We start from the raw sequence: 10,675 nt of genomic DNA on the forward strand, positions 1-10,675 counted from the left end.
AAACTTTATGTAACTCAGGACTGTAACTATAGAGATTATATTAAACTACAGGTACTATGTAACTATATAACTGTAACTACAGGTAGCCATAAACCTAGAGCTATTAAACTACAGGAAGCTATACATTGGACAAAACTAACTGTCTTGGTACATTGAATCAAATTCATTAATTTATTAAACAGGTACTATGATCTAAACTACACTTTCTGTACCCCTATAATAACTTTCTATTTTCAAATTCCATCACAGGCAGATTAGAGATTATATTAAACTCCAGGTACTATGACATTATATTTACAGGTATATGTAACTATAAACTGTAACTATAATTTAATTAATAAAACTGACTGTAATTCCCAGTTTCTCAATCGATCGTAGCCACGTGACAGCTCGTTTTACGCCAAACAAGCACATCACCCTTTGCAAATCACTCTTGCAAATCAGGTATATGTCATCAAATGTATGACTGCGTCAACCGTTTGGGGTTTAGCCTCGGGCGTAACTATGACTGCTAGACTTTTAGTAGCCTATATCCAGAACATGGCTACAGGTTTGTAACTATATGACTGTTTTTGTCCTTGATTTTTCTCAGGTACTGCATTTGTAATATAATAAACCAATGCGGCGCAGGAGGAGGTCATTGATGTGATTCTAGCCAGCCTCGCCAATGCGGCGCAGGAGATTATATTAAAAAGCGCATCGTTCCTGGAGCAAGAGCACGGTAACATCAACCTAGACGGGTGGTCGGGTACATCATCCTGCAGGGTGAGATTCTAGTATACTAGGTCATTATTATCACTGCCGTTAGTTATCATTCTGTAACCATGGGGGTAACAGTAAGGTCTGCACACTGTATCTGATACTGTGTATCATATATCCTCCTAATTAGCACCTTTAATGAGGACGTTTCGATCCACAACAATCTTCGTCTGGTCCAACGGAATACAAGTGCGCACATAGACTACCCAAATATGCACATAGACTACCCAAATATGCACATAGACTACCCAAATATGCACATAGACTACCCAAATATGCACATAGACTACCCAAATATGCGAGGAAATATACTGTATGTCGAGGAAACGTGGATTATTTTTGATACATGTCTGGACATTAAATTGTAGTCTATTTATGTGGTTGTTTTGTTAGACTATTTGCTGGCTCAGCAAGTCAGCATGCACCAAATGCTTCCCGTTATAGTACTATTGCGGTGTCCCGCATAACACGGCACAGTTCTCCAGGCTGTCTGATTGGCTATGTCCCGCATAACACCGCACAGTTCTCCAGGATGATTGGCTATGTGTCCGCATAACACGGCACAGTTCTCCAGGCTGTCTGATTATTTTTGTCTATATAAATACAAAGGCTGTCTGATTATGGTGTGATCACAGTTCTGGGCTGTCTGTTGGCTTGTGGGCATAACAACAGTTCTCCAGGTACTATGTGGACACGGCACAGTTCTCCAGGCTGTCTGATTGGCAAATGATGACATTCAGTCACTTAATAATTACAGATGCTATGTGTTTGAATAACACGGCACAGTTCTCTTTTTCTGTCTGATTGTCTATTGTTCTAACACGGCACAGTTCCCAGGCTGTCTGAGTTGAAGGAAGCAGTGAGACACAGTTCTGGCCCCACACTGATGTGTCCCCATAACACTGAGCACAGTTCTCCAGGCGCACTGATTGGCTTTTACGGTAACCCTGTGTCAGGAGGCTGGACCAGAGCCTGGCTATTGGCTATGTGGCATCAGTGGCATGCTGGATTTGAAAGAAAACAGCAGAATATGTGATTATTTTTGACTGAAATACAAAAATGGTTGGTCAAAGTTTAAATACTGGGCAGTGTCAACATTGTAGATAGGAGAGCCAAAGATGACTTCAGTCACCAGATGTCTTTGAAAACATCTCTTTCCATGTCCTGTTCTCCGTCCCAGCGGAGTTGAAGGAAGCAGTCTCCCACACTGACCCTCTGAGCTGGTCTCAGCGCACTGCTCGGTAACCCTGGTCAGGAGGCCTTTCAGAGCCTGGCTAAGGCTGTCACCGAGCTGGAGAAGACTCCCCAAATACTACAGAGGTAAATATACTACACCTCTCTCATCTCCCTCTACCTTTCTCTCTCTCTCTCTCTTTCTCTCTCTCATCCCACTCATCTCTCTTTCTCATTCTCTCTCTCTTTCTCTCTCTCTCCTGTAGAGTTTGAGCCTCTGTTGAGCTGGACCTTCTGGTCAGTACCTCATGAGTGGAGCTCCACAGATCCCTCTCTGGCCTACTCCTCCGGTCGAACCATGGAGTGTTACGATGAGACGCAGAGCGACAAGTGTATGACCCTGCTACTGGGAACATGGTAAACACACACACACGCACATTAAACACACACACACACACTGCGCTTATTGAGCGGCACAAGGTGATGCCTCACTAAATCTCATGTATTTCAGTGTGTCAGTAGGAGGGTAATAAAACCCAGAAGGCCTACAGCTTCCTGACCAGGTTGCTAATACATTTTTCTGCCTGTATATGTGCGTACGTGCTTGTGTGTCTGTGCCTGTGCGTGTGTGTACGTGCTTGTGTGTCTGTGTACGTGCCTGTGTGTTTGTGTGCTTGTGTGCCTGTGTGCGCGTGCCTGTGTGCGCGTGCCTGTATATGTGATGGTTTGTCAGGAAGAACAACGGGACTCCTTGCATCGTGACCAAGTCATGTCGTGATACAATGACGAGGTTTGGATGTCCTAACTACTCCCTCTCTCACCAGCTGCTCTACTTCATGCTGGGAGATTATGAGAACACACACACACACACACACACACACACACACACACACACACACCACACACACACACACACACACACACACACACACACACACACACACACACACACACACACACACACACACACACACCTAACTTTCTATGCTCCACTATATTTCCTGTCTTCCCCAATTTCCCTCCCCATCTCTCCCTTCCTAACCCCCTCCTCCCTCTCTCTTCCTCCCTCCCTGCCTCCCTCTCTCTCCTCCCTCCCTCTCCCTCCCTAACCCCTCCCTCCTCCCTCTCTCCCTCCCTAACCCCGTCCCTCCTCCCTCCCTGCCCCCTCCCTCTCTCCCTTCCTAACCCCCTCCTCCCTCCTCCCTCTCTCTTCCTCCCTCCCTGCCTCCCTCTCTCTCTCTCCCTCCCTCTCTCCCTTCCTAACCCCCTCCTCCCTCCTCCCTCTCTCTTCCCCCTCCCTGCCTCCCTCCTCTCTCCCTCCCTCCCTCCCTCCCTAACCCCTCTCTCTCCCTCCCTAACCCCTCTCTCTCCTCCCTCCTCTCCCCTAACCCCCTCCCTCTCTCCCTCCCCTCCCCCTAACCCCCTCTCTCTCTCCCTCCCTCCCCCCCTCCTAACCCCCCTCCCCCTAACCCCCTCTCTCTCCCTCCCTAACCCCCTCTCTCCCTCCCCCTCTCTCTCCCTAACCCCCTCTCTCTCCCTCCCCTCCCCTCCCTCCTAACCCCTCCCCTAACCCCTCCTCTCTCTCCCTAACCCCTCCCCCTCCCTCCTAACCCCTCCCCCTAACCCCTCTCTCCCTCCCTAACCCCCCTCTCCTCCCTCCCCCCTCTCCCCTAACCCCCTCTCTCTCCCTCCCCTAAACCCTGCCTCCCCCTAACCCCTCCCCCTAACCCCCCTCTCTCCCTGCTCCCTAACCCCTACCCCTCTCTCTCTCTCGAAAACAGTCCGTCTCATTTCTCCCTAACCCCCTCTCTCCCCCTAACAGAGAGACTCTCCTACCAGGGACCCCCTCCCCCAACATGCTGAAGGGAAACTTTATGACCATAGTTCATCATCATTTAAGTTCCCTGGAGACTCTACCCTCGAAAACACCCCGGGATTCCCCTCACTTTCTATCTATCCTCCCCCCCCTCCCTACTTTGCCCCCTCCTCCAGATTAGGACCTTGTTCTGCCATGTTTACAAGACCAGACATCTATGTCGCAGTTGCTAACCTAACAGAGACATTTAAGACATTCTGCTCCCAACATGCTGAAGGGAAACATGGACATCAGTGAAGAATAGTCACCGGGAGACCCAGGACATCTTCATCGAAAACAGTCCGTCTCAAATTACACACTATTCCCTATAGTGCACTACATTAGAGCAGAGATCTATGGCACCCAATTCCTAAAATAGTTCACTACTTTAGACCAGAGCCCATGGGAGATTTCCTATTTAGTGCACTACTTTAGCACCCTTATTCCCTATATAGTGCACTACATTAGACCAGAGATCTATGGCACCCAGTTCCCTATATAGACTACATTTAAGAGCAGAGATCTATCCAGAGCCAGTTCCCTATATAGTGCATTACCTTATGACATCCAGTAGAATAGTCAGTTCCCTATAGTGCTTTACAATAGTGCATCTAAATCTTAGTGAGAGATCTATGGCACCCAGTTCCCTATATAGTGCACTACATTAGAGCAGAGATCTAGAGTTCTATGTGCACTACATTAGAGCAGAGATCTATGGCACCCAGTTCCCTATATAGTGCACTACATTAGAGCAGAGATCTATGGCACCCAGTTCCTATATAGTGCACTACTTTAGACCAGAGATCTATGGCACCCAGTTCCCTATATAGTGCACTACATTAGAGCAGAGATCTATGGCACCCAGTTCCCTATATAGTGCATTACATTAGACCAGAGATCTATGGCACCCAGTTCCCTATATAGTGCATTACATTAGACCAGAGATCTATGGCACCCAGTTCCCTATATAGTGCACTACATTAGAGCAGAGATCTATGGCACCCAGTTCCCTATATAGTGCACTACATTAGAGCAGAGATCTATGGCACCCAGTTCCCTATATAGTGCATTACATTAGAGCAGAGATCTATGGCACCCAGTTCCCTATATAGTGCACTACATTAGAGCAGAGATCTATGGCACCCAGTTCCCTATATAGTGCACTACATTAGAGCAGAGATCTATGGCACCCAGTTCCCTATATAGTGCATTACATTAGAGCAGAGATCTATGGCACCCAGTTCCCTATATAGTGCACTACATTAGAGCAGAGATCTATGGCACCCAGTTCCTATATAGTGCATTACATTAGAGCAGAGATCTATGGCACCCAGTTCCCTATATAGTGCACTACATTAGACCAGAGATCTATGGCACCCAGTTCCCTATATAGTGCACTACATTAGAGCAGAGATCTATGGCACCCAGTTCCCTGCATATAGTGCACTACATTAGAGCAGAGATCTATGGCACCCAGTTCCCTATATAGTGCACTACATTAGAGCAGAGATCTATGGCACCCAGTTCCCTATATAGTGCACTACATTAGAGCAGAGATCTATGGCACCCAGTTCCCTATATAGTGCACTACATTAGAGCAGAGATCTATGGCACCCAGTTCCCTATATAGTGCACTACATTAGAGCAGAGATCTATGGCACCCAGTTCCCTATATAGTGCACTACATTAGAGCAGAGATCTATGGCACCCAGTTCCCTATATAGTGCACTACATTAGAGCAGGGCCTATCTGTGTACTCCAAGTAGACTAGAGTGTCTATGAAGCAGTATGACAGTCAGTGTTTAGAGAAACTGAACATGTAAAACCTTTATAAGTTGTAGTTTGTTTAAAACGAGACCATGATTTTACTTTCTATAACTTCCTCCCTCTCCACAGTACTGCTGTGTGGATTGGCTGGTTTCTCTGACTTTCTCAAAGTTGATTGGCTGCAGCACATTCTGAGGCTGCAGGATCAGGAAGTGGGATGTTTTACACAGCCCCACAGAAGAGTGAAGAGGAGAGAGAATGTTGAAGGGTGTGTGTCAAGAATATCCCTGGTGTTATTCATGGCCAAAATGCACACATACAGACACACACAGAGAGAACCAGCAAGCACAGATACACACACACACACACACACACACACACACACACACACACACAGAAAAGAGAAACAGCACGTGCGTGCGCGCACACACACACACACACACACACACACACACAGAAACACACACACACACACACACTCAGAACCCAGCTTCAATACTGTTGTACTGTTCCATCTCTCCTCCCTCCAGATGGTTGTTCCAGTCACATAACAGGCGTGTCAGTGAGCGCTCTGGGAGGATACCTCAACTACTACCTGACAGAGCAGGACATCACCAAGAGACCACTCACCTGAATGTCAACCACCCTTCACCTGGATGTGTGACCCTTCACCTGGATGTGTGACCCTTCACCTGGATGTGTGACCCTTCACCTGGATGTCAACCACCCTTCACCTGGATGTGTGACCCTTCACCTGGATGTGTGACCCTTCATCTGGATGTGTGACCCTTCACCTGGATGTGTGACCCTTCACCTGGATGTGTGACCCTTCACCTGGATGTGTGACCCTTCACCTGGATGTGTGACCCTTCACCTGGATGTGTGACCCTTCATCTGGATGTGTGACCCTTCAGCTGGATGTCAACCACCCTTCACCTGGATGTGTGACCCTTCACCTTAATGTCAACCACCCTTCACCTGGATGTGTGACCCTTCACCTGGATGTGTGACCCTTCACCTGGATGTGTGACCCTTCACCTGGATGTGTGACCCTTCACCTGGATGTGTGACCCTTCACCTGGCTGTGTGACCCTTCACCTGGCTGTGTGACCCTTCACCTGGCTGTGTGACCCTTCACCTGGCTGTGTGACCCTTCACCTGGACATGTGTCCTAAATAGCACCCAATTATTTACTTATACCACTACCTCTGACCAGGCAAACCCATAGGGCTCTGGTGAAAAGTAGTGCACTTATGTAGGGCAGTGTGTATCCATCCTCTCTTGGGGACACCCAGTCGTTCTATGGTTTTCATCTATTCCACAGCACCAGGGGTGGAAACCACTTAACTAGTACTTTAAAGTCATTTTACTTCAGTAGTTTTTGGAGGAATCTGTACTTTACTATTTATATTTTTGACAACTTTAACTTTTATTTCACTACGTTCCTAAAGAAAATAAATGCACTTTTTCCTCCCAACATTTTCCCCGACACCCAAAAGTACACGTTACATTTTGAATGCTTTAGCAGGAGAGGAAAATGGTCAAATTCACGCACTTATCAAAATAACATCCCCTGGTCATCTCTACTGCCTCTGATCTGGCAGACTGACTAAACACAAATGCATTGTTTTTAAATTATGTCTGAGCGTTGGAGACCCTGGCTGTCCGTAAATAAATAACAAACTGAAAATGGTGCCGTCTGGTTTGATTAATATCAGAATTTGAAATGATTTATACATTGGTCCTTCTGTAGCTCAGTTGGTAGAGCATGGAGCTTGTAACGCCAGGGTAGTGGGTTCGATCCCGGGACCACCCATACGTAGAATGTATGCACACATGACTGTAAGTCGCTTTGGATAAAAGCGTCTGCTAAATGGCATATATATATACTTCAGTATATTTAAAACCAAATACTTTAAGACTTTTACTCAAGTAGCATTTTACTGGGCGACTTTCACTTTCGCTCGAGTCATTTTCTGTCTTTACTTTTACTCAAGTATGATAATTGGCGAGCACACCTGATTCAACTTGTCAACTAAACGTCAAGCCCTTTGACTACTTGAATCAGGTGACCTAGTTCAGGGCTACAACAACATTGTGTAAGGTCTGGGGTCCCAGGAAGTGGTTTGAGAAGCCCTGATGTAGGGAATAGGGCTCTTTGGGACACACCACAGGGCTACAACAACATTGTGTAAGGTCTGGGGGTGTAGAACAGGTTTTAAAAAGGCTTTAGTGTAAACTACTGGTTCTGTCCGGTGACATCAGCGGGTTCCGTGCGATGACATCACAGGCTCTGTTCCGTTCTAGTATGACATCACTGGTTCCATCCGATGACCTCGTAGAAGAGAGCTTTGAGGAGGCGAGACTCGTAGGTGACGGTGTTCTTTCCGATGTGCATCCTGTCCTCCTCCAGTGGCTGTTCTATCATGGCTGGCTCTGTCTTACCGTACACTACAGGGAGAGAGGAGAGGGGGAGGAGAGGAAAGAGGGCAGGAGAGGAGGAGGGAGGGAGAGGAGGAGAGGAGAGGGGGGGAGGGAGAGGGGTGAGGAGAGAGGGAGGAGAGGAAAGAGGGCAGGAGAGGAGGAGGAGGGAGGAAAGAGGGCAGGAGAGGAGGAGGGGAGGGGAGGAGGAGAGGGGGAGGGAGGGGGAGGGAGAGGAGGAGGGAAGGGAGGGAGGGGAGGGAGGGAGGGAGAGGAGGGGGGAGGGGAGAGGGGAGGGAGGAGGGAGGAGGAAAGAGGGCAGGAGAGGAGGAGGGAGGGAGAGGAGGAGGGAGAGGGGGAGGGAGAGAGGGAGGAGAGGAAAGAGGGCAGGAGAGGAGGAGGGAGGGGAGAGGAGGGAGGAGGAGGGGGAGGGGAGGGAGGGGTGAGGAGAGGGAGAGGAGAAGAGGGCAGGGAGAGGAGGAGGGAGAGGGAGAGGAGGAGGGAGAGGGGGGGGGAGGGAGGGGAGGGAGAGGGGGAGAAGAGGGAGGGGGAGGGAGAGGGAGAGGGGGAGGGAGAGGAGAGGGGTGGAGGAGAGGGGAGGGAGGAGGAGGGGGGGGGAGGAGGGAGGGAGGAGGAGGAGAGGAGGAGAGAGAGGGGAGGGGGGAGGAGAGGGACGAAAGGAGGGTAAATGGTGTGTTGAAACTGTGCATGTGTGTGTGTCTGTCTGCAAGTGTAATTATGTGTGTGTGTGTGTGTGTGTGTGTGTGTGTGTGTGTGTGTGTGTGTGTGTGTGTGCGTCCGTACCTTCACAGTGCTCCAGGAACTGAATACACTCCTGAACAACGGAGTCCCTGATCATGATCATGTGTTTGGCCGTGTTCTCCAGCAGAGACAGGAAACAGCGCTTAGCATAGAACCAGGTGTCTGTTCCCAGCTACACACACAGGACCACAACCAATGAGAGAAGGATACGAAACCCTGGTCAGAGGAATAGATATGTCCTTCTCGTTCCCTCCTGATTCAGGGAATCTTCCAACTAGGATTCATGGAAAACCTGTCTGGACATTGTGTTATTTCCCAACCCTGGGGGGATATACACTCTGGAGACTCAAAGTCATTTGACAGGTACCCTGATCTAAACAACTTGTACCTGGCCTGAAAAACAGTTACAACCAGTTAAACAAGTGTGTGGTTGATAGAGTTGTAGGAATGACAACAACACTCCTACAGAGACACTCTGTGTGTTCAGCTGGGCTGAGTGAGCAGACACAGGTGCAGAACTCTGGGCTATGTTTCGGTTGGCCAATATCTAACAAAGATCAAACACTCTGGAAGGGTCGTGTCCCAAATGACACCCTATTCCCTATATAGTGCACTTCTTTTAAACAGAGTAGTGCACTATATAGGGAATAGGGTGTCATTTGGGACACACTACCAACATGTTTGTCAGGGGTGAAGTGGTAGAAACATCCAAAAACATTGGCTTTCCAAGAGAATGTTCCAGAACTGCCGGATAGAAAAACAATGTGCAACCTTCTTGTTGTACGGTTCCAGACTCTTGATGACACGGGTGATGCCGAAGTCGTAGTTCCCCTTGGCACAGTACAGGGTCCTGGAAGAGAGATAGAGACACTATTAACACAGTACAGGGTCCTGGAAAGAGATATAAACCTATTAACACAGTACAGGGTCCTGGAAGAGAGATAGATACACTATTAGCACAGTACAGGGTCCTGGAAGAGAGATAGAAACACTATTTACACAGTACAGGGTCCTGGAAGAGAGATAGAAACACAGTCCTAATTAACACAGTACAGGGTCCTGGAAGAGACATAGAATACACTACTAACACAGTACAGGGTCCTGGAAGAGAGATATAATACCCTAGGGTCCTGGAAGAGAGATTAACACTGTACAGGGTCCTGGAAGAGAGATAGATATAAAACCTATTAATTAACACAGTACAGGGTCCTGGAAGAGAGATAGAAACCCTATTAACACTGTACAGGGTCCTGAAAGAGAGATATATACACTATTAACACTGTACAGGGTCCTGAAAGAGAGATATATACACTATTAACACTGTACAGGGTCCTGAAAGAGAGATAGATACACTATTAACACAGTACAGGGTCCTGGAAGAGTAGAAACCTATTAACCCAGTACAGGGTCCTGGAAGAGAGATAGAAACCCATTAACACTATTAGAAACCACATTAACCAGTACAGGGTCCTGGAAGAGATATAAACCCTATTAACACAGATAGAAACCCTATTAACACAGTACAGGGTCCTGAAAGAGATAGATTACACTACAGGGTTAACACTGAAACCACTATTACAGGGTCCTGAAAGAGAGATAGATACACTATTAACACAGTACAGGGTCCTGGAAGAGACATAGAGACACTATTAACACAGTGCAGATTCCTGGAAGAAAGATAGAAACACAATTAACACAGTACAGGGTCCTAGAAGAGAGATAGAAACCCCATTAACACAGTACAGAGTCCTGGAAGAGAGATAGAAACACAATTAACACAGTGCAGAGTCCTGAAGAGAGATATAAAACCTATTAACACAGTACAAGGTCCTGGAAGAGAGATATAAAAACCCATTAACACAGTGCAGAGTCCTGGAAGAGAGATATAAAACCTATTAACACAGTGTAGGGTCCTGGAAGAGAGATAAAAACACCATT

At 47.6% G+C, this 10,675-nt stretch overlaps 1 protein-coding gene and 1 pseudogene across 1 annotated transcript in view; one reads left to right on the forward strand and one right to left on the reverse strand.

Annotated features, from left to right (window-relative positions):
* Positions 1–630: 630 nt before the first annotated feature.
* LOC127924155 (UPF0764 protein C16orf89 homolog) lies at positions 631–7,247 on the forward strand (annotated as a pseudogene).
* A 421-nt stretch (positions 7,248–7,668) lies between these two features.
* Positions 7,669–10,675, reverse strand: part of LOC127924156 (tetratricopeptide repeat protein 30A-like) — a 55,105-nt gene continuing 52,098 nt past the window's right edge. The window contains 3 exon segments of the mRNA XM_052508623.1: positions 7,669–8,005; positions 8,780–8,909; positions 9,509–9,587. Coding sequence (XP_052364583.1) covers positions 7,869–8,005; positions 8,780–8,909; positions 9,509–9,587 — 346 coding nt within the window. The 3' untranslated portion in view covers positions 7,669–7,868.

The sequence above is a fragment of the Oncorhynchus keta genome, unplaced genomic scaffold, assembly GCF_023373465.1.
Source record: "Oncorhynchus keta strain PuntledgeMale-10-30-2019 unplaced genomic scaffold, Oket_V2 Un_contig_3749_pilon_pilon, whole genome shotgun sequence".
NCBI classification, from domain to species: domain Eukaryota; kingdom Metazoa; phylum Chordata; class Actinopteri; order Salmoniformes; family Salmonidae; genus Oncorhynchus; species Oncorhynchus keta.